At 48.0% G+C, this 24,787-nt stretch overlaps 1 protein-coding gene across 3 annotated transcripts in view; it reads right to left on the reverse strand.

The window, feature by feature from the left end:
- Positions 1 to 24,787, reverse strand: part of Tbc1d22a (TBC1 domain family member 22A) — a 351,530-nt gene that overhangs the window by 205,904 nt on the left and 120,839 nt on the right. For all 3 annotated transcript variants that reach the window (XM_042697987.1, XM_042697985.1, XM_042697986.1), the window contains one exon: positions 24,537 to 24,651. In XM_042697987.1, coding sequence (XP_042553921.1) covers positions 24,537 to 24,651 — 115 coding nt within the window. The remainder of the gene's footprint in view (positions 1 to 24,536; positions 24,652 to 24,787) is intronic.

Raw genomic sequence — 24,787 nt, forward strand, 5'->3', positions numbered from 1 at the left:
TCTTATTGTTAGTTCCCAATAACTGCTTACGTGACAGTATCATTGTATTAGGTACTATAAGTGATCTTGAGAGTTAAAATATAGAAACAATAGGAATAGGTGGTAGGCAAACAGTAGGCCATGTTTCATAGGGACTGGAGCACCTCTATCTTTTAGCATCCACAGGAGAGCTTAGAGCCAGTCTCCACAGATGCTGAGGAACTACACTTGCTCACTCACCCCCTGACAGAGCCCCGATGGCATCTGTGTTGTGAAGACCAGTGCCGAGTGTCATATCCATAGACAGAGCTTAGTCCTTCATCTTTCTGGGTTCTTCTTGCATTTACACTGTTGGAATACAATCATGACTCTGAATACCAACTATATCTCTAATCAGCTTACCATTACTTCTAACTCCTTTTCTTGTTTTGAATTGTCAAAGCATTACACTTGCGAAAAGTTTTGATGGCTCATAATTTTGTTGAAACTAGCCACCTTATTTGCTCCATAATTGCAAAGGACTCTCACCTTTAGATTTATGAATATAAATTAGAATGCTCAAACCAATGGACATTTCCATTTCTTCACTTATTTTCTTCTAATCAGCTCTCAGATACACATCAACTCTCAATAGTTCATCTGTTTACACACAGTATTATTTGATCCATAAACATCACAAAAGATGTCTTTAACAAAAGGGGACAGTGGCGTTAGTTGCTCCCCAAAGGTCCATGTGTTAGAAGCCTGCTCTTCAGGTGCTGAGAGGCCGGGCCGAGTGCAAGGTCCTGCAGGCCGTGGTGGAACCCAGCTCCTTCTCCTCACACTGTGACTGGTCAGGCACCACCATGCACTCCCTGCAGCGAGGTAGAGTCGAAACAAAGCAACAGGGCCTTTCCATCATAGACAGAACCTCCAACACAGAAAAATCAAGCCTTTCGTGCCCTAAGTTAAGCACCTCAGAGACCTGGTTACCGTGATGGAAAGCTAACCCAAAAAAAGTGCTCCCTGCAGAATGACTGACTGGATGGGAAACCATATTCTCTCCCTGATCTTGGAATAACATTCACATCAATGCTTAACTCTGAGAACATTCATCTAAGTGCTCCACCTAAAGCTGCAAAGTCTGAGAACTTGTTTATATGATCAGCGTCACCAGCATCGTTAGTGTCCAGAAAGCTGCTTTCAGTCTGTGGGCATTCATCTTCGGATTCATTTCTTAATGCTGAAACATCGTCTTCTGCCAATTTTCCTCTCACTGCCATTGGGGGTAGAAAATAAAAAGTTCTAAATCTTCACTGTGCACAATGACAGCTTTAAATTTTAAAAAGGGCTTAGAGCGGTGTTTCCAGATTTCGTTCATGCTCTGGAAAGAGATTCCGATCAACTGCCAGCACTATAAGAAACCACGCCAGCACAGGAGAATGTCTGTGTACTGCGCTACTTTAGATGCTACCTCTTTTCTTCCATTCTATTACCTTAGTCTCTTCTTACCACAGTTGGGAATAAAAGGTAACATGGTAAAATGAGAACTATGAAGAAAGGGTAGTGAAATGTTTCTAGATATGGAAATAAAAAACTGGCAATGTTAACATCTAAAATATGCCCTTGCTTTATGTTGTTTAAAGGGAGGGCCCAATGAATCTGAAGGGTAATCACAAATGAAAATGGATTTTGCTCTATTTTTTTCTTTCTTCTCTGAAGAACAGACTAAAAGTCGTGAAGCAGGAGGACACAGTGGTACACACATGAGCACTGCTCGAGCCCGAAGCCTTGAGACCAGCCTGGGCAATACAGACAAACCAAACCTCAAAAAGCCATGGAGGAGAGGAGGAAGGCAGGAGAGGGTAAGGAATGAGGGAGGAAGAAGAGGAGGAGGAGGAGGAGGAGGAGATTTTAACACACAGTTGCAGCCTGAGAAAATCCCACCCACCTACCACCCCAAGACCACCAGAGAGCCTTGTGTACAGCTTCACATTTGTGAGGTAAAGTGTCCATCTTGAAAATGACCCCACCTCTATAGAAAACACCACCTTTTAAGACAACCCCCAAGACTAGCCTAATTGTTTCATGAAGAAGGTTTATCTGTTTTGCTACTGGAGATTAATAATTTTGCTTGTACCGTGGCCTGAGTTTATAACTGGAAACCAATCCTCAGGCAAGTGGGAGTGGCTTGGAGGAAGCTGGGCGGATAACATATTCTCCACCAGGCAGGTAAGGACTCAAGCCTGCCTTTCTGCTCTGCTGCGCTGGCACGTCGGTGCTCTCTCCTCACCGTCTATTCTTCCAGCTAGGGCTCCACTGCAGAGCTGAGCAGCTGACAGCCCTTGTCCAGAGCTGACAGAAAGATCCATAATTACCAAGAGGCTGTCTCACGCTCTGCTGGCCTGGCCATCCACAGCCGACGTCTGCTAATGGAGGTGATCACGGGAGGGTCTGGATGCTGGCCCTGGGCTCAAGGGGCTGGGCACTCGTCAAGAACATACACTTGGCACTAGTTGAGGCACTGTCAGGTAAGTTGCTTCTGGAGGGTTCCTGTGTTTGGAGGAGAGGTTCTCCCCGCTTCCCTGGGTGAGACTGTACAGGGAGCTAAGGGGCTCAGGCAGACCTGCGTGGAGCCTGGCCTTAGAAGGACCTACCTGCTGTGTAACCTTGGGAATGCTGAGAGCCAGGCTGAACCGCCCTGGCCTCACCTGACCACAGAGCAGAGGCAGCGGCACGTGCCGGCAGCACAAGGGGGAGAGACGGCTCAAGGAAAGAGTGGTAGATGCAGTATGACCAGCACATGCCTGGCACTGCGGTCGCTGAGGACTACAGCCATGTGTGACCACTTCTCTAAGGCAGCTCAGGACCAGGCCAGGGCCCTCAGACCCTACTGATGGAGATGCCAGTGGTGATCAGAGGCAGAAAACAGCTGCTTAAGTACACTCTTTAGAGCTCAAGGCACACGCAGACAGAGCCTCATGGTGAGAATGGCCAGAGATGGCATCTAAGGAAAAACGGCTGGCATAGGACAGAGACCAAGAGCCACACCTGGTTCCAGGCTCAGCCCGGCCTCAGCCCCGGTGCAGCTGCCGAGGGAAGCGCCGGCGCTTGGGCTGCTTCCAGACTCAGGAAGGCACAATGGGGAGGCCAGATGGAACCCCAGGAGGGAAGCTGTCCAGACTTCATGTCCATCTGCTTGACGACTGGTCGTTTTTCCAAGAACTTTCTGTGGCTTCATTATTTCTACCCTGAACTTTGAAATGCCAACACAGCACTTGTGGGGGCAAAGGGTGTCGGTGGCTCCAATTCACTCTGAAAATCAGAATATCACCTATGTCTTCAATGGAGTCTAATTGCTGAAGCAGACACAGTTTGTCCCAGTTCTCCGAACATGAACTATGCACCCTCCCTCCCCCCCTCCCCTGCCCTGCCCACCCTCCTTCCTTCTTCCTTTCTCTCTTGCTCTCTCCCTGTCTGTCTGTCTGTCTGTCTGTCTCCTGCTTGGATAACATCTAAGACAACCTTTCCTTCAATTTCAAAATACACTGCTATCTTCACTGCTGGACACACTAGAACAGCGCCCAGCTTGGCCTGACAAATTGACTGCTGGCCTTGAAACCTTCATAGTCACCTTCCGAGGGGCTCCAGACCCCAGGCACCTTAATACAACCCTAGCTAACCAGAAAACCAAGGTCACTATAACTGCCAAGTTTCTAACCACAAAATCAATAGCTTTATAGAGAAGACATTGCTCTCCTTCCTTTCTCCCTTTGCCAGGTGTGCGCTCAGGAAGATGATGCAGTCCCATAGGATGATGTTCAACAGGTCCAGAAAGCCTTCCTGGACAGGAAGAGGATGAGCAACGACATTTCACACGAGAGGTTCCCCTCCCCGCCAACCAACTCTGTAAGGTCTTGGATTTGAAGATAAGTTCAATACCCACAGAAACCCTGAGCAAGGCAGATACAGTCTATTTCACTATACAGACCACCTAAAGCTTCCCAGAAATGGAGCCCCCAGGCCACAGCTCCCCAACTAGGGAGCCACAAGCTGGCCCTGGGTCAACACAGCACCAAGATAGTCAGTAGAGAAAGCCGCATCAGAGCAGAGCACTCAACACAGTACTGGGCATCATCAGGAGAGAACATGCATCGGAGTGAGAACAGGCCCCAGAAAGGACTCTATACCTACAGTTTGCTACCTCCACAAAGACGTCAAACACCGCTGGAGGGAGGAGGTCCCCTTCATCAAATGGTGTTGGGGAACGGGACACCCATGGGCAAAAGATGAGCCTCAATTCCACTGCTCCCCTGTTCAGAAGTCACCTCCAATGCACTGAAGGTCTAAGGGTGAGACCCAACAACAAAAGTGCCCCAAGAAAACATAGAGGAAATCTTTCAAGACACAAGTTCAGACAATGCATTCTTGGATAAGTCCCCAACACACAAGCAACACCAACAACAAAAACAAAACAGACAAATTATTTTCTATCAAAGTAAGAGGCTTACAGCTATGGACAACATCGACAAGGTAGAAACAGCATCGGAACAGAAGAAACACTCACAAACTACTGGCCATCAGAGGGTGTGAGGAACCCAAAAACTAAACTACAGCAAACAAATCCAATTTAAAAGTGGGCAGATGATATGAATATAGACATTTCTCAAAAGGAGAAATACAAACTGCATAGACAGACAGACAGATACATAGAGAGATAGGAAGTGTTCAAAATCATTAGTCATCAGGGAAATGCATATTAAAAACAATGAGATATCTTCTCACCCCAGTTACAATGGCTATTACCAAAGATTTGGAGGAAGGAGCTCTCATGACCGTGGTAGAAATATAAAAAGTTCCTCCAAAATCTGAACACAGATCTACCCCATCTACACTCAGCAATTCCACCTCTGGGTATGTATTCAAAGGAGATGAACTCACATGCCAGGAGACATGCGCAGGCCCATATTTACTGCAATTTCTTTTTTTCTTTTTATTGTGAAAATACCATACAGAAGAGTTACAATTACATGGGCAAGGTAATAAGTGCATTTCTTATCAAGCATTGTTGCCTCCTCCTTTGTTTCCCCTTCCCATCCCTTCCCATCTCTCCACCCCCACCCCCACCCCCACCCCCAGCCAAAGTGGTAAAGTTCGTTTTGGACATAATGACTTGTACATCTCATTGTTGCAGTGGGTCCACCTTTTGCCCTTCCCCTCCACAAATTTACTGCAGTTTCATTCGCAATAGTCAAGGTATGGAATTAATCTGGGTGCCTATCAACGAAAGAACCGGCAAAGAAAATGAAGCAAACTCAACACAGAGATGCAGCCATTCAGGATAAACGAAACCTTACATTTGCAGCACCGTGGATGGAACCAGAGGACATTATGTTAAGTGAAATAAGCCCAACACAGAAAGACAAATACCACATGCTCTCTCTGATAGGTGGAATAATTTTTAAAAACCTATTTAAACTAGAACAGAGATGATGAGAGGCTGGGAAGGAGAGGGGAGGAGACTCGGGGAGGGGGAGGGGGTGGCTGGCTAACAGGTCTTCAACACAGATAGAAGGAATGAGTTCCAGTGTTCCACAGCCACAAGAAGCTATTGTATATTTTATAAGGACCTAGAAGATATGAGCTAGAAGCTTTCAAACATGAAGAAATGACAACAGACAGAAATATATATTGCCCTGATGCTGTCAGTATACAGTATGGATGTGCACTGAAATATCCCACTGACCCAATCAAAACTTAAAATTTAAAAAAAAAGAAAAAGAAGCACACGGTTTTCAAGGACAGCGAGCTGTAGCTAAGCACACGGGCTTTCAAGGACAGCGGGCTATAGCTCAGCACACGGGCTTTCAAGGACAGCGGGCTGTAGCTCAGTACACGGGTTTTCAAGGACAGCGGGCTGTAGCTAAGCACACGGTTTTCAAGGACAGCAGGCTGTAGCTAAGGACAGCGGGCTGTAGCTAAGGACAGCGGGCTGTAGCTAAGGACAGCGGGCTGTAGCTAAGGACAGCGGGCTATAGCTAAGCACACGGGTTTTCAAGGACAGCGGCTGTAGCTCAGCACACGGGTTTTCAAGGACAGCGGCTGTAGCTAAGCACACGGGTTTTCAAGGACAGCGGCTGTAGCTAAGGACAGCAGGCTGTAGCAAAGCACATGGGTTTTCAAGGACAGCGGGCTGTAGCTCAGTGCGATACTGGCCATGCCACGCAGGCAACGCCTCTCTGCACAGCCCTCCAGCTTCTGTCATTGGAACTAAAGCGCACCCTGAGCCAAAGCACAGAGAGGAAGATAGGCTCCCACTGCTCCCTGACCGTCCAAGTTTAGCCAAACAAAATGCAAAGAACAGAACTTTCATTCCTCTCCACAGTTCCACCAGCTCTAAGCCACTCTGAAAATCCTGGATACAGAGGCTCCACTCCTCCCAGGCCGGGGGGCTTGGTGCCCTGATGGTCCCTTCTCCTGCCTGCCCCAGCTCTGCTCAACATAAATGCCACAACTGAGATCACGGCTGCCTTGGTTCTTTGGAGAAAGAGGTATTGAAAAGCAGGCCCCTTGCTAGACCTGGTGATGGACACTAACAGTCCACAGGTAGGAATGGCAGCTGATGGCCTATAGGCAGAAATGCAATGCTCTGCAAGAAGGAAAAGCAGGTAGCAGCCACAACCTGCCTGCCAGTATTTCCTTCCCATGATACTGTACAACCGGAGGAGAGACAGAATGAGTTCTGAGCTTCTTCCTCAGCATACTAGAGGACTGAGAATGCCCGGGCCTCACAGTAACTCCCAGTGAAAAGAAAACCTTCAGAAGGCAGGTGATCGCTTAGTGCCCCGCTCCACTGTACCTGCCACCCTAGGGTTCCCGGGGGGCCAACTGAGTGAGACAGAGCATCAGTACCTCAACCTGAGGAAGGCAGTTTGGCACAAAACCCCTGTAAACGGGGGTCACACGTGAATTGGATGCAAGAACATGGCAGAAAAGAAGGTGGCCCCACTGGAATGACAGAATGGCCTCTCCTTGTCCCTTCCTCCAGGCGGCCACCGCGGGATCCAAGCCTGAGCTCTGGGGTAGCAGACCTGGCCACTGCCTGGACCTGACACCTGGCTTCAGGAAGTAACATCAGCTCTAGAGCTACCACCTGCTCACCCATGAAGAGGGGAGGGAGGGGGAGAGAAGGGTCATCTGGTGGAGGCTCATCAGGATCACATGTGAGGTATAATTAAGCACTGTACATGGAGTCTGACACCGTGAACTCATTAATAATGGTGGTTAGGTCTCAATTTGACTAGCACCGTACTTACACCTTCTATATACTCACAAATGGTTGCGTGCACAAGTCAGGCAACAATGGAATGAGGCATTCCCTAACAATTAATCAATGTACAAGCAGAGGTCCATCTGCACAGCTTGTAATTGGAAACTCGAAGAATTGCCAACAAGCAAATGCTGCATCCAAAAGACAGGTGCAAAAAGACAACATCTCAATGGCCACTTTGTCAGATGGCTACTGACCACACACATCTGGGCGATTTTAACTACCACACAGGGTGCTTCACACAGGCCCAGGAAATGGGGTCCATGACATTTCTGGCACCACAGAGCAAGCCCGGCACCAGCAAGCTTTCTCGAAGGATCCTGGCCTTAGAGACATGTTCAGTGTTGGATCACCGGCACAACAAGCTCTGAGCACAGAGCGTAGCAACACTAGGATTGAGACTGCTTGATGAACTTACCCTTCAAACTTAAAAGGCTCTGGGCTGAACTACTGAGACCTCAGGTGCTAAATTGTGCCGTTTACGTAAGGGTCGCCTCTGCAGTATGTCCTCCTCCATTTTGACTCAACAACCTCCATCTTAGGTCCTCAGCCCTTTCCCCTAAATCAGGTGGCCAGACCAGGCCTGTCCACAATTGTTAACTCCCACCCCTGTGCCTCACAGCCTCCTGCTACAGCAGTGGAACCCCTTCCACCCAGACCTAACTGCAACTGTTGCAATCAGCAAATCCTGCCCTGGCTACGTGCTATTGAAGTAAGGAGGTCAGATTCGGAGGTGCCATATTGGCCACATGGCGGATGGTAGGGTGTGGCATCTTATCTTCATGCTGGGGGAAGGAAATGCTCCCACCTCCCAGGTGATGGGCATGCCCAGATCCCTGGAGGCAGGGACGGGCACTCGGCTGATAGGCTACTGAATCTGTCAGTCCAGTGCCTGGGACTGGGAATTTCCTGTGGACCTGCCCCCTGTGCTGACCCTATTTAGGCCCAGACCAGAACAGGCCTCATTACGCCACGCCATGTATCTCCATGATCCTGTCCTGCGTCCTGGCTCCTGGCTTGCCTCCAGTCACCATGGTGTCCCAATTCAGCTCTCCATTGGAGCTGAACTGGTTTGTTGGTATTGTTTTTGTTCTTTCCTTCCTCCCTGGCCTGTTTCCTAACTGTGTTATGTGTCTTTGGGGGCTGCGAGCATTTGTTAGAATGGGCAGCCTGCAGACGGCTAGTGTTACCATAAAGTCTCCAATATTCCATCTTTCTAAATGTGGCTTCTGGGATGATTCACCTTACAACACTATCGCTGGCCCCAACAGCAAGTGCAGAGTACTCTCCACCTCTAGTATAAAGATTCCTTCTTTACATCAAGACAGGCATTGTGCCCAGCCTGAAAGACACAGCCCTGTCCGCTTTGCTGACAATCAACCCTGCTGTACGTGGCAGGGAGTCGGCATGGTCCTCTGGATGGAGCTTTCAGCCTCAAATGGATGTTTTTGTTTCTTCTTAGGCCCAGAACTATTTAATGATTGGTTTAAAACAGAAACAAACATACACCCATTTGACAAAAAGGGAATGAATTAGGGGAAAATGGAAAACTGTTCCAATGAGCAACACAGAACTTACAATCTGAAGAAAAGAATCGTTAAAGGCTAGACAAGGGTCCAAGTTACTAAGGCTAAAGACGGCAACACTCCAACCTGGAGGATCCGAGTCAAACAGGTAATGCTCTGACAACACATCACTGAACCACTGTGATCTAGAGGAAGGCTTCCTTCCATGTAACCACTGGCTACCTTGCAGCCTGTGGCAGCTGAGAGCACCGTTGTGGGCTGTAGTATGGAGCAAAATGGAAATGGCTAAAATCCTGGATCTACAACTGGAGAGCCTACCACGCTCCTCCACCTCCCCTAGCTATGCTTCTAAGCAGGGCAGCAACCCCTCCACCACAGACTGCCTGAGAACGAAGAGCCAGCAGCAAAGCCAACTGTAAGTCCCGCTTCAGTGAATTCACAGAAGGAAGGGAGGAAGGCACGCCCCTTCTCTATCCCCATAATCCTATTCCACTCCAGTTGAAGACTGGCTTTTGCTCCAACGAAAGAGAAGCCACGATTTAAATGCAAGAGGAGATAGAAATGGATTAAGTCTCAGAGTTTAAGTATCAGAGTCCCCAAGTCCTAGGGACTTAAGAGACTTTGAGGGTGACTTCAACTACAGACAATTCCATTTTAAATCACCGACCACATGCACACGACACTAAAATCCAGGAATGGGTGGCCTGCTGGGAAGAAGGTGGAGGCACCCAGTCAAGCGCATGAAAAGCCAGGTCCCAGAAACAGGCCCAAAGGCAAAGGAAGGGCCAAGGGTGGACGATTATGACAGCACCGGTTTCACTTCACTGGTTCTATGGGATCCTAGCCCTCCCTCTGCATGAAGTCTGGGGTGCCCAGGTGACGCCACTCGCATGCTCAATGTCAACCCAACGTTCCTCGTGGATGGCTCCTCCCACCCTACCACAGGGAAGGTGCAATGCAGGCACAAACCCTGCGCCCAGAGCCCACGGGGACCGTCAGTAAGGCCCACGCCACACAAAGCACTGCAGTCACAGGTTGCCACTCAACTGGTTTACTTACACACTCCTTGGCAGAGTTTCTAATTAGGCCAGTTGAATAAGGCACCTTTCGCCTTATTTGAGGTAGAAAACTCAAACGTCAATACTGGAGCGCGTATTGATTGCTCCTGGTCGCAACTAATTCTCTGAGTCACTTAGTATCTCGGAGCCCCGGCCCTCACAAGGGAACACTGCAGCATCTAGAAATGGATGAAGCACATCTGTAAGCATACACACAGATGGATGTCCTGCCTGGAGCCAATTAAGGGCCTGTTAATAATTCATGTTAGAACACACCAACGACAGGCTGAGGTGGCAATCTCTCCCGTGGCTGGTGAGAAACACCTTTATGGAAAATGACCTATCAAACATTATCAAGACCTAAAAAAAACACACATGTGTCCACTCAGCTTTTCCTAAGAATGCACTCCCTCCCCCAAAACTCCAAAATGTAAGCAAGGATTTATTTACTGAGATATTGCCTTTATGAACAGTAATGGTGAAAAATTAGAAACCACCCCTGGGAAAACACTGAATTCTGCACCCTCCTCACAGCCTAATAATAGGCTTCCGGTTTTCTTTTTTAACAGCTTTATTGAGACATAATTCATATAGCTCACAAATGAGTCATTTAAGGTGATTTTTTTACTACACTCATGAAGCTGGGCAATCACACCACAATTTAGACTACACAAAATTTAGACTACTTAACTCCCCCAAAGGAAATCCTGTACCCATGAACAGGGACTCCCCAAAGCCCACATTCTCATATCTCCACATCCCTGCCAGCCTCGGTGTTATCCACCTCTTGTTTTTAAGATTCCTTATTAGCACATATCCATTGTTGTGACATTTCCATACATACATACAATATACTCCAGTCAAATCTGCCGCTGTCTCTCTCTCCTTATTCCTCCCTTCAACAGGCTTCATTGTTCTGTTTTCATACATGAATAGGAAGTATTCTGACCATAATCTTTTCTTTTGCCCTCTCCATTGGCATTCCTCAGCCTCACAGAGACACACACACACACTCACACATAACTGTTTTACTTTCCTGTGGCTCTTTTCTTTCAGCACAGATTAATTATACAAAAGGGTTTCACTGCAGTAAATCACACATCCATACAGTATAATTTAGTCAGATTAACCTCATCTGTTGCTGCCTCTTTTCCAGTAGCCCCCTAATTACCCATCTTTGCAGCTATAACGTAGCATCTCACTAGGGTTCTGATTTGGATTCCCTCATGACTAATGATGTTGAGCATCTTTTTATGTGTTGATTGGCCACTTATGTATTTTCTTTGGAGAAAATCTACTTTGATACTTTGTCCTTTTAAAAATGGGCTGTCTTATTACTCAGGTAAAGGAGTTCTTTGTTCCAATACAAGTCTCTTACCAGGTAAACCATTTGCAAGAATCTTCTCCCATTCTGGGGGTGCCATTCACTTTCTTGGACCATACGGTTTACAATGCAATTTTCACTTGATAAACTTCAACTTAACTATTTTTTCTTGTTTTCCTTTTGTCACTTTTGCTCTGAGCAATGCATATAAGAAACCACAGCCTAACCCTTACCCATGACTGATGCTGGCTGGATGAAATGAAGTTTCGTTTTTGATGTTCTGAGGACCTTCCATATAATTTCCATAATGTCTGGGCTAACTTACATTCCCATCAACAGTGCACCTGAGACCTTTTTCTCCCCAGTCCTCAACAGCACTGGTTGGTCTTCATTTTCTTGAGGACAGTCATTCTGACTGGGATGACATGGAATAGTTTTGATTTTCATTCCCCAATGCTAAAGACACTGAACATTTTTTCCTTATGTTCACAGGCCATTTATGCTTCATTTGAAGAATGTCCATTCAGTCCAATTGCCCTCTTATTGAGTGAATGATCTTCTCTCTTCTGTTGCTGGGTTTTTGTGTATTTTAGTTCTTTACATAGTCTAGATAATAATCTTCTGTTGCATGGGTATCTTGCAAACATTTTCTCCCATTCGGTAAGCTGTTTCTTCTTTCTGTTTTGTTTTGTTTTGTTTTGTTGGAAGAAGTATTTTACTTTGATACAATCTCATTTGTCAATTCTTGCTCTCCTTTCCTTAGCTACTAGAATCCTATTAAGAAAGAGTATTTCCTCTGTTCCTTTTATAGTTTCAAGGCTTTAGGTCATACGTTAAGAAGGTCTAGTTTGAGTTCACCATTGTTCCAGGTGATGGGTAAGGATCTAGTTTTAGTCTTCTACATGTGGATACCCAGATTTCTGAGTACTACCGGCACCTTGGTTAAGAAAAAAATGCTTGTAGCTATATGGACTTATTTCTAGATCTTCTGTTTATGTCAGTGCTGGGATAGTTTTATTACTATAGCTCTGTAATAGAATTTAAAGCAGGTGTCATGATATTGCCAGCACTGCTGTTTTTACTCAGTTTGCTTCAGCTACAGAGGCCCTTTTGTGTTTCCATATGAATTTTAGGACAGTTTTTTCTATTTGTGTGAAGAATGGGGGATGAATTAGATCTGTATATCACTTCTGGCAGTATGATACTTTAGCAGTATTAATTATGCTGACTCATAAACATAAGAGATCTTTCCCACATTCTAGTGTCTTCCGTTTCTTTCTTCATACAAGCCTTTAACATGTTTGGTTAAGTTTATGCCTAAGTTGTTTCTTAAGGTTACAGTAAATGGGACTGTTTTGGTGATTTCTTTTTCAGTGAGCTTACTATGTATAGAGAGAAAAGCTACTGATTTTCTGTATGATTTTGTATCTTGCTACTTTGCTGATATTGTTTATCAAGTCAGGGTCTCTGGTAGAGTATTTTGAGTCTTTTAAGTATAAAATGGTATATCTGCAAACAAAGACAATTGGACTTAGTTCATATTTATATTCCTTTTATTCTTTTATCTTGCCTTATTATCTGGCTAATAGTTCAAGTACTGTATTGAAGAAGAGTGATGACAGCAGACAACCTTGTCTCATTCCTGATTTTATGAGGAAATGCTTTCAGTTTTCCCCTCAGTATAAGGGTGGCTATAGGTATCTTGTATATATCCTTTGTTATATTAAGGCATGATCCCTTTACATCTGGTTTCTTTAGGGCTTTTATCACAAAGGAATGATGGCTTTTTCTGTCTCTACTGGGATGATTTTTCTCCTTGATTCTATTTATATGCTGTAATGTTTATCAGCTTACATATATTGACCCATTCTTGTATTTGTGAAATGAATCCAACTTAACCATAATGCAAGATCTTTTTAATATATTGTTGGATTCAGTTTGCAAGTATTTTATTGAGTGTTTCTATGTTTAACAAAGATATTGACCTTATAATGTTCTTGTTGGCTTGTCCTTGTCCAATTTTGGTACTGGCATAATATAAAGGCCTTAGAATGAGTTTGGAAGTGTACCTTCCTCTTCAATTTTGTGGACTAGTCTGAAAAGCACTGGTGTTCTGATTTATTCTTTAGAGTTTTTTAACTAGTTTCAACCTACTTTCTTTTTGTTATTTTGAAAAGGCTACTTTTTTCCAAATACTACTTGAAATACAAGTCTTATAAGCAAAAGTCAGCATGAATCAGAATTCTTCTTTTGGAAGGCCTTGTGACTTGAACTCGGGGTCTTGTGTTCTCATTCAGCTTTCTTGCTCACCACTTGAGCCAAGCCTATAGTCTAGCCAGAAACTATTTTTATAATCACTGGCAATCATTCTGATGGCTTTAATTCCTTTCAATAATGATGTGTAGTTGTCATCAACATGTTTTGGATTTTTTTTGGCTAAATTTATACCTAAGTATCGTAAGGTTTGCCAAAAAGAACTGCCACATGGTCATTCAGGCAGAAAAGAGTTTACTAGAGGTACCTGAACTGCCAGCCCACAAGTGGTACAGTCATGGAGAAAAGAGAGGACTTCTGGCAGGATTGGAGTTCATGTGGGGAGAGGATGGGGAGGAAGTTGGCCATGGAGGGTGCTGGTGTGACCTCAGAGTCTGGGAACCTCCTGCGGTCTGAAGAAGGCATGACAGGGGTAGCTCAGGATGTGACCTCAGAGAAAGGGGAGGTAACTGCCCCAGGTATGTCAGTCACCTGGATGAGTGACTGCAGGTGACTGCAGTCCTGCATGGAAAACAAAGGCAGGGGATCCATGTGCAGTTTCACAGGCAGAGAAATTTTTGGTGCTAAATTAAATTATATCCATGATTTTCAAATTGTTCCCTACAGTATATACAAATATAACTGATTGATTACCTTAATCTTCCATCTTAAAATTTCACTGAACTTTTCAAGTTTTTTGGTAGATTCCTTAGGATTTACTAACACAAGATCACTTCATCTATGAACAGTGATACCTTTATTTCATTTTCATTCTGGTTGTGTTTTTCATTTTTAGGCTTAAATTGCAATAAATGGAACCAGTACAGTTGGGACCAGGAGTGGAGAGAAAAAACATTATTATTTTTGTTCCTGATCTTAGTAAGGAATCATCCAGTATTTCCCATTACTTATGATTTTAGTCATAGCCTTTTCACAGAAACATTTTGTTGCTGCATGTTATTAAGGGAGTTTTGGCCTCGTAAAATGAATTTTAGGGGTGCTCTTTCTGGACTGCAGTGTGGCTCCAATGGTAGTGATTGCCTAGCCAACGTGAGCTCATGGGCTCAATACCCAGCACTTCAAAAAAAAAAATGGTTCTTTCCCCTTTTATCTTTGGAAGACTTTGTGAAAGAATAATGTTCATTCTTTGCTAGATATTTGACAAAATTCAGCAATGAAAATATATGGTCTAGGCTTTCCTTTGTGGGAATTTTTTAGAATTCCTCATATACATATAAGATATATGGGAGGGGAGGGGGAAAGAATGGGAAGTGAGGGAGAGGGAGAGAAAAAGGGAGAGGGACAAGAAATGGAGATCGGGGAAAGTGAAGAGAATCTTATTTTAAACAACTAGGTCATATAATTAATAGAACCAGCAAATCTGAAACCTGTAGGACAGGCCAACAGACCAGAAACTCAAGCAGAATTTCTATCTTAAGAATCTTAAGAATTGCAGATTTTTTAGGAAACCAGTGTTTCTGGTCATGACCTTCAACTGATTACATGAGGATTACCCACCGCATGGGGTATAATTTGCTCCTCAAGAGCTACTGATCTGAATGTTAATCACATATTAACCCGCATATCCAGGCCTAAGAATTTGTGTCTTTCTAGGAATTCCTACATTTCAAATACATTACCTAATTTGTAGTTATTCACAGAATTCCCATGATGCTACATGTTTCCAAATTACCCAGCATTTTTGTACTTTGCCTACTTCCCCCACTTTTGGTGAAGCTAACTAAAGATGTATCATTTTCTTGCTTTCTGACCTAGTCTTCAGTGTTTTCTTACATTTATTCTGGCTTCAATTTGTTCTCTTACCATTTAAGATCTTCTTAACAGTCAGCATGCCTACGTAACTCTGTCGTTCAGCAGGAACATGCTCTCCCATGCCCACAAGTTTGAGTGTGCTCAGTGTTCACTTTATCTCCTAGTGTGTTCCTGTGATTTCTGCTTTGATCTTTTGATTATTTGGGATACGTTCTAAAATTTCCACATATTTCTTCAAACAGCGCTGATTCACTTAATGCCACAGCACAGAAGAGCGGCTCTGCATGTTTCCTGTGGGCTCTTTGCCCAGCACAGCATACTTCTGTCTCAGAGGTGGCCCCATGGGCCTGCCGGGGAGAGGTCTCCTGTGGTGCTGGATCAGGTGTGACTCACAGGTCTGTGAGAACTGGTTGGTTTTCAGAAGTGCTCAATCTTTCACTTCTGGTTGATCCTCTGCCTAGTTTTTCTGCCCATTACTAGAAGTACTGTATCAACACTATTTAAAATGGAAGTTATGAAAATGCTGAATGAGTTTGGAAAATGTTTAGCAATTTAACAGAAAACAATACTGAAATGTGCACACAGCATTGTAGCTATCATGTAAAATTGTACACAGACAAAGGGCCACAGGAAACCCGCAGAGCCTTGTCTGAATTTGTCACTAGCAAGTGCCTTATAACCAGCAAATGCAAATGCATCCAGGCTAGGGTCACACACGGGCACTGCGGGGCCACACACGGGCACTGCGGGGCCACACATGGGCACTGCGGGGCCACACACGGGCACTGCGGGTCACACACGGGCACTGCGGGGCCACACACGGGCACTGCGGGTCACACACGGGCACTGCGGGGCCACACACGGGCACTGCGGGGCCACACACGGGCACTGCGGGGTCACACACGGGCACTGCGGGGCCACACACGGGCACTGCGGTGTCACACACGGGCACTGCGGGTCACACACGGGCACTGCGGGGCCACACACGGGCACTGCGGGGTCCATGGGCACTGCGGGGCCACACACGGACACTGCGGGGCCACCCATGGACACTGCGGGGTCACACACAGGCACTGCGGGGCCACACACGGGCACTGCGGGGTCACACACGGGCACTGCAGGGCCACACACGGGCACTGCAGGGCCACACACGGGCACTGCGGGGTCACACACGGGCACTGCGGGGTCACACACGGGCACTGCAGGGCCACACACGGGCACTGCGGGGTCACACACGGGCACTGCGGGGTCCATGGGCACTGCGGGGCCACACACGGACACTGCGGGGCCACCCATGGACACTGCGGGGTCACACACAGGCACTGCGGGGCCACACACGGGCACTGCGGGGTCACACACGGGCACTGCAGGGCCACACACGGGCACTGCAGGGCCATACACGGGCACTGCGGGGTCACACACGGGCACTACGGGGTCACACACGGGCACTGCAGGGCCACACACGGGCACTGCAGGGTCACACACGGGCACTGCGGGGTCCATGGGCACTGCGGGGCCACACACGGACACTGCGGGGCCACACACGGACACTCGGGGGTCACACACGGGCACTGCGGGGTCACACACGGGCACTGCGGGGTCACACACGGGCACTGCGGGGTCACACACGGGCACTGCGGGGCCACACATGGACACTCGGGGGTCACACACGGGCACTGCGGGGCCACACACGGGCACTGCGGGGTCACACACGGGCACTGCGGGGCCACACACAGGCACTGCAGGGCCCATGGGCACTGCGGGGTAACACATGGGCACTGCGGGGTCACACAAAGGCACTGCAGGGCCACACACGGACACTGCGGGGCCACACACGGGCACTGCGGGGTCACACACGGGCACTGCGGGGTCACACACGGGCACTGCGGGGCCACACACAGGCTCTGCAGGGCCACACACGGGCACTGCGGGGTCACACACGGGCACTGCGGGGTCACACACGGGCACTGCGGGGTCACACGGGCACTGCGGGGCCACACACGGGCACTGCGGGGTCACACATGGGCACTGCAGGGCCCACGGGCACTGCGGGGTCACACACGGACACTGCGGGGTCACACACGGGCACTGCGGGGCCACACACGGGAACTGCAGGGCCACACACGGGCACTGCGGGGTCACACACGGGCACTGCGGGGCCACACACGGGCACTGTGGGCCACACACGGGCACTGCGGGGCCACACACGGGCCAGTCCCACTCTAGTCGTTCACCAGCTGTGTTGCAGGTCCTGACCGCCCAGTTCTGCCGGCCCCGCCCACCAAAGCAGCTTGCTTTAACCCAAGCTCCAAGGTTTCTGAAGTTACCTGTGGACCCCTGATGTGCCTCCGCTGAGAGGAACACCCAAGAAAGACCAGAAGATGTACTTTGCTCCAACCTGGGTTAACACAACACATGTGTAAACCAATACGCAACAAAGTAAAAGTGAAATGCAAGCATGGAAAGGAAAAGCAAGCCACTCATAAACTAACGTTTAACGTACCCTCCCTCGCCAGTCCTCCCTCAAAACCACATTCACTGGCTGATAACAACCAGGGAATGTAGAAAGGGGAAAGGAGAGGGGGGAGAAGAGGGGGAAGGGAAAGGAGAGGGGAAGAGGGAGGGGAAGATGGCAGGGCTGGTTCACTTTGACTACCGATGATTCCTTCCCTGCAGTGTGTCCCTTGCACGTCCTGAGGAGGGCGGTGGGAGTTCACCTCCATGCTAGGCCTGCACTAATTGCAGGCACAGCAGTGCTCCAGCCCCGTGAGCCACATGCTGACATGTCTTCTCTGGGCAAAACAAACACATTTAAAACTATCTAGACTTTTGAGATTCCAACTTACAGACAAGTATATAAAAATAAATAGTCTTAATGTTCTTAAGTAAATCCATTGTTTATTCTAATCCCTTTCCATATTTTTCTTTCAAACATAATTTAAAAGAAAATGACAGACAAAATCAAATCAATCTGAGATTAAACATTCTGACAGTAAGAACCAATCATGAAATACTCTTTGTCTTGCAGAATCTGAGCTTCATCATTCCTCCCATGTCACCCAATAGCATTCAATCACCCCAAGGTAGCAGCCCAACGTGCCCGGCACAGTCACTTCTAAATTGAAACAGCACAGAATCAAAAAAGAACAAAAACATACTTCTTTATTTTTCACTAAGCTAAAAATATTTATTTGAACTAAAACACCATATTTTGCTTAAATTGTGGACTACAGGTGATGGAATAATGTTGCTTAATTTTAAACCAAATTCAACATTCTTAAAAGGAAAATGATTGTCACTGTTTAGAAAGTACAGGTTTTACATAAGAATTATACCATGCCTACAGGGAGAAAAAAAAACTGAAAAAAAAATCCAACAATAATGGGACATTGTCATGAATTATGCTATATTACCTCAATTGAACATCATATGCAGGGGGTACAGATGAACTTTACCAAGATTTCTTAATAACATAGTGGAAAGCTTGCTTTATACTGGTAGATGCAAAGGAAGAAAAAAAGCATTAAACCACATGTTAGATGTAATATGCTCTCAACTGCAACAGCAGAAAAAGACAGGACAAAATAGCTGCCATCCACAAGGGACTGCGGGCCGCCACTGGTGCCCTGCACGAGCCTGCTAATGGGGACGCGCAGCCTGAGAACCAGAGACTCCAAGACAGCACGTGCGTGTGCTCCAACGCCCAGGACAAGACAGAACCGCAGCTTAGCTCCATCTGAGCCCTCCTTGCTCCCGGTCTGAGCCTAGGCACTGGGGCCACATGAAGACGGGAAGAAACTGACGGCATTCTGCTTCCAACCCACAGCCCACAGGAGCAGCCCAGGCCTGCTTGGAGGCCTGGCCAGTGCAGAGCAGGAGAGCAAGAGCCCAGATCCACTGCTTGGCACACACCGCTACCACATCTAATACCAAGGCTCAGTTTCTCACACTGTTACCCATAGAATTCCCACAGTGCCCCTGCCAGCCACAAGACCAAGAGAAACGAAGACACGCACCCCATAGAAGCTGATGCTGGAATATTCATGAGAACAGTATTCCTACTGGCCAAAAACTGGGAACAACTTCAATGTCTGTCACTGATGGCTAGATACATAAAATGTGCTACAGCCATATAATGGAATGTTATTTGGCCTTAGGAAGGAAAGAAGCACTGGCCTACATCACACCAGGGGTGAACCTGGAAGCCAGGATGCAAGGTGGGAGAGCCTGGCACCAAAGGCCCGTGTTCCATGATTCCACTGATGCAGAGCATCAGAGCAGAGCAGGAGCTGCCGGGGCCGCCGACAAGCACAAGGAAGGAACAAAGAGGGGGTGACCTTTAATGGGCACAGAGGATGGCGAGAACATTCTAGATGAAATGGTGACTATTCCAAAACTTAGCACTGCAGGTGCCTGAAAATCCTGGTGTACATGTCAGTAAAGCTCCTTTTAGCGTGGTAACCACCGTAACTGGATGAAGACGGGATAGGTGACAAGAAAGAGGCTGGCAGATGCTGCTACTGTTCGGGCCGGTGACAGTCCTACCGTGAGATCCTCATCCTGGCGATTCCCAGGACGCTGTATCCACAAACCCTGGAGCAGCACCTCAGCCTGGCTGGGTCTTACAACCTAGAATTCCGGCATCCAGTCTTTCCTCTGCACAGAGCTCCCTTCCAACACTCAGGCATGACAGTGTGGTCCTGGGCAGAATGGCCATCCACCTCTGCCCCTTCCTCTATCCCAGGCCCTCCTCACTCGAGTCACACAGCGCGGCGCTGATGTCCCTAAGAGGCAGTGCTGACAGGCCAGACCCCTGCTGCCAGGGCTCTTGGGAGTACCTGCACCTGCAGCCTCACTGTCGCCCGCACCACGCTAGGCTTCCTCGCCACCCACAGAGCCAGCTGGGCTTGGACAGCTCTGGACACACAGCAAACACATACTCCCGGGAGATGTCCAATTCTTACTTGGCCTGCAGCTCTGAGGACCCTTCCCCAAATCCCATGTCCACGGGGTCTCTTTTTCCTTCAGTTAAATGGAATTGTTTACCACATTTCAACTTCAAATGAAAGTCTTCCCCCACCCCAGGGACGGCCAGGGCAGCAGGCCATCCACCCTCCAGGCAGGAGTGGCATGAAGACTTGGGTAATAAAAGCATGGGAGGCCCCCTCCATAAAGACTACAATGTAGGAGCTCAGTAACGCTCCCCTTTCTAGGAGCTCGCCTCTACCTGGTGGCTCAGTGTGGTGCCTGGTGTGCACAAGAGCTGAGCAGAGACTCCTGAGACTCACCCCCTGAGGGCCTGGTCCCAGAGTCTCACTCTGACTCGCCCAGCAAGGCTGCCCCAGCCAGCACCTGCAACCCTCCACCCCACGCAGTGCCAGCCAGCACCTGCACCCCTCCACCCCACGCAGTGCCAGCACTGCCTCCTTCCAGACAGTCTAGCTTTCCTGTAGCTCTGTGTGACTGCCTCCCCTGCCTGGCTCACCTCGTGAGAGGCAGCCCAGTCCACACAGCCTCCTCTGACCCCTAGGCTGGGATGTGCTCCCACCCCACACTGCGCTGCCTCCTGATTACAGGAACGTTAATTACTTTAATTAACTTTTTAATTGCTCACCTAAAATCCGTCCTCCCTGCTACTGCCAGGAGCTCCGAAGGGGCAGGGGCCACATCCCCCGTTCATCTGCTTGCCCACCGCAGAAGCAGGCCAGGGTAATCCGAGAGGGTCTGCAGGGTTGGCCAGAAATCATCCCCACAGCCCAGTGCTCTTCGTGAGAGCCATTTCCATGAGAGTCTCCATGGAGGGCTGCAGGATGACCAAACATAGCCCAGAAGCAATGAAGGCCACTGTAAGGCTATTTCACATGATGAGACGTGGACCTGGACTACAGGAACGAACATTCCTCAGACCTGGGAAACAAGCCCTACAAAGACTACCAATCCACCAATCCCACCCCACAGTCCAGGACTGAAGTCTTCAAAATGCCCACATAACTTCAACTGCCAGAAATAAATGATCTACTTACACAGAAGTTCCAAAGCAACACTCAGATGGACGCACTAAAGGTGTGATGTGCTCTTGTGTGTGTACCCGGCATGGTGCATGCACACCTGATGTGGAGTGTGTGTACCCGGCATGGTGTATGCACACCCGATGTGGAGTGTGTGTACCTGGCATGGTGTATGCACACCCGATGTGGAGTGTGTGTACCCGGCATGGTGTATGCACACCCGATGTGGAGTGTGTGTACCCGGCATGGTGCATGCACACGTGATGTGGAGCGTGTGTACCCGGCATGGTGCATGCACACCCGATGTGGAGTGTGTGTACCCGGCATGGTGCATGCACACCCGATGTGGAGTGTGTGTACCCGGCATGGTGTATGCACACCCGATGTGGAGTGTGTGTGTACCCGGCATGGTGCATGCACACGTGATGTGGAGTGTGTGTACCCGGCATGGTGCATGCACACGTGATGTGGAGCGTGTGTACCCGGCATGGTGCATGCACACCCGATGTGGAGTGTGTGTACCCGGCATGGTGCATGCACACCCGATGTGGAGCGCGTGTACCCCGGCATGGTGCATGCACACCCGATGTGGAGTGTGTGTACCCGGCATGGTGCATGCACACCCGATGTGGAGCGTGTGTACCCGGCATGGTGCATGCACACCCGATGTGGAGTGTGTGTACCCGGCATGGTGCATGCACACCCGATGTGGAGTGTGTGTACCCGGCATGGTGCATGCACACCCGATGTGGAGTGCGTGTACCCCGGCATGGTGCATGCACACCCGATGTGGAGTGCGTGTACCCGGCATGGTGCATGCACACCCGATGTGGAGTGTGTGTACCCCGGCATGGTGCATGCACACCCGATGTGGAGTGTGTGTACCCGGCATGGTGCATGCACACCCGATGTGGAGTGTGTGTACCCGGCATGGTGCATGCACACCCGATGTGGAGTGTGTGTACCCGGCATGGTGCATGCACACCCGATGTGGAATGTGTGTACCCCGGCATGGTGTATGCACACCTGATGTGGAGTGTGTGTACCCGGCATGGTGTATGCACACCCGATGTGGAGTGTGTGTACCCGGCATGGTGCATGCACACCTGATGTGGAGTGTGTGTACCCGGCATGGTGCATGCACACCCGATGTGGAGTGCGTGTACCCGGCATGGTGCATGCACACCCGATGTGGAGTGCGTGTACCCGGCATGGTGCATGCACACCCGATGTGGAGCGCGTGTACCCCGGCATGGTGCATGCACACCCGATGTGGAGCGTGTGTACCCCGGCATGGTATAGGCACACCCGATGTGGAGCGTGTGTACCCGGCATGGTGCATGCACACCCGATGTGGAGTGTGTGTACCCGGCATGGTGCATGCACACCCGATGTGGAGTGTGTGTACCCCGGCATGGTGTATGCACACCCGATGTGGAGTGTGTGTACCCGGCATGGTGTATGCACACCCGATGTGGAGTGTGTGTACCCGGCATGGTGCATGCACACCCGATGTGGTGTGTGTGCGTGTGTGCTTGCATGTGTACGTGTATGTGTGTGTGGCAGAGACTGCGGGAAGCATCGCTCTAAGCCCAGTAGAAGACTCTACTTGCAGAGCACAAACTCCATTTTCTTCAGTGGTCCTTCCTACCAGACAATTAGCGTCACAGTCATTTCGCTTGTCCTGTCTTGCTAACACTCAGGCAAACACACGAAGAACCGCCTGGGTCTTACAACCTAAGATGGTGGTAAAGTAGTTAAGGCAAACTTATTTACCACATCAATTAAACGGTCTATTTAACATAGAATATCAATTCTCTAATCACATCTCAGTTGACGTCTTCTTTCAATTAACAACTCTGAGGGCTACTGACAGAGGTCCTACTGTTCCAGGATCATTAGGAACATTTTCATTAGCTGTCAAGTGAGGGGTGAGGGCAGAATGTGGGCGCTCTCGATAGCGGCCTCTCCCTACTTAAGAGACTATTAGGGGGTGAGCAGTGGTGGTTCTCATTAGTTGCTTAGTGATGAGAAGTCCTCCTATAAAATCACAAACGGAAATGAAGTGAGGCGGGCTGCGATAAAGCCCAGTGAATGTTTATGCTCTCACCCTCGGAGGATGGTTTGGCCTTAAGGACCCAGGCTCTCCAGATTACCATAGCAGGGAGCTAAAGCAGCCTGGAGACTCATATGGCCAAAGTCGTAACTACCCAGAAGCCAGCCAACACCAAGTACCAGAGTTATGTCCCCAACAGACTATATGTTGAATGCGTAGTCTCCCGCTGGTGGCACTAGTTTGGGAGGTTGTGGAGCTATTAGGAAATGGGACCTAGCTGGAGGAAGCAAGACTGAAGCAGGCCCCTCCCTTCTGCCCACTTCCTGTCCACCATGAGGTGAAGAAGCTCCTCCGTCACACTCCTACCTGCCTTGGTGATCTGCCCAAGCACACAGGGCCAAATGACCAAGTACCAAACACTGTAAAACCTCCTTTAGGCTTTCATCACAGTTCCAGACATGGGGGTAACAACCACGGGGCACCAGTGGCTCATGCCTGTCATCCTAGCTATTAAGAGATCTGAGGATTGTGGTTCAAAGTCAGCCTGAGCAGGAAAGTCTGTGAGACTCTTACCTCCAATTAACTACCAGAAAACTGAAAGTGGCTCAAGTGGTAGAGCGCTTGCCTTGAGCTGAAGAGCTGAGGGACAGCTCTCAGGCCCAGAGTTCAAGCCCCATGACCAACAACAACAACAAAAAAAAAAAACTTAAACCATTTTTAAGCCAGGAATGCCATATTATAGTTTGCTATTCTAATATAAAAAAGGGACATTTACAATACCCATGAACAGCACAACCCCTTCCAAATCTTTGTGAATCTAGTCATTTTTCATGTAATTAATACTGTCACAAAAGAAAATGTTACTAGACAGGAAGTGATAATATATCATAATTTAGTTTTTAGAGTGTAAGCAAGGTGTTCACCTAAAAGTAACCTAACCTTTCCATTTAACTCTCAACCATTAAAGTCAGTGTTCTGGTGGCTATTAGAAATAAACCAAATTCCAAAATATATTCATTTCACTTCACCCATTATCGAAAAGCAGACATTAAAATTGTGACTATATCACAACAATGAAAGAAGTTGAGCATGAGTATTTAAAGGCATTTTTAAAGCTAGCATCAATGATTAAAATTAGTACTCGATCATTACCATCAAATGTAATAGCCATTTTCAATATTGGTATAATTATGCAAATCAACAGACAAAGTTGTTGAAGTTCATGTTTAATATCTGTGGTCGGCCCTTACCTATGTGCTCACAAATGAAGACCACAAAGAAAGGAGTGACGAGGTCATTTATCCCCTGCACGTATCCACTGGCAGGGTGACGGATGGCCCATATGAACAAGATTCTTTCAAAAATCTGAAAGAAAACACAACAGGAATGAAGCAAGAAACAAACACAGAGGAAGCTTCAAATGCATTCACTCTTATGCTAAAAATGCATGTTATTTTTCACTCAGTATCCCTAGCATGAAAACATGAACACAAAAACTATC

This window comes from Dipodomys spectabilis, unplaced genomic scaffold (genome assembly GCF_019054845.1).
Source record: "Dipodomys spectabilis isolate Male_0828 unplaced genomic scaffold, ASM1905484v1 ptg000230l, whole genome shotgun sequence".
NCBI classification, from domain to species: Eukaryota; Metazoa; Chordata; class Mammalia; order Rodentia; family Heteromyidae; genus Dipodomys; species Dipodomys spectabilis.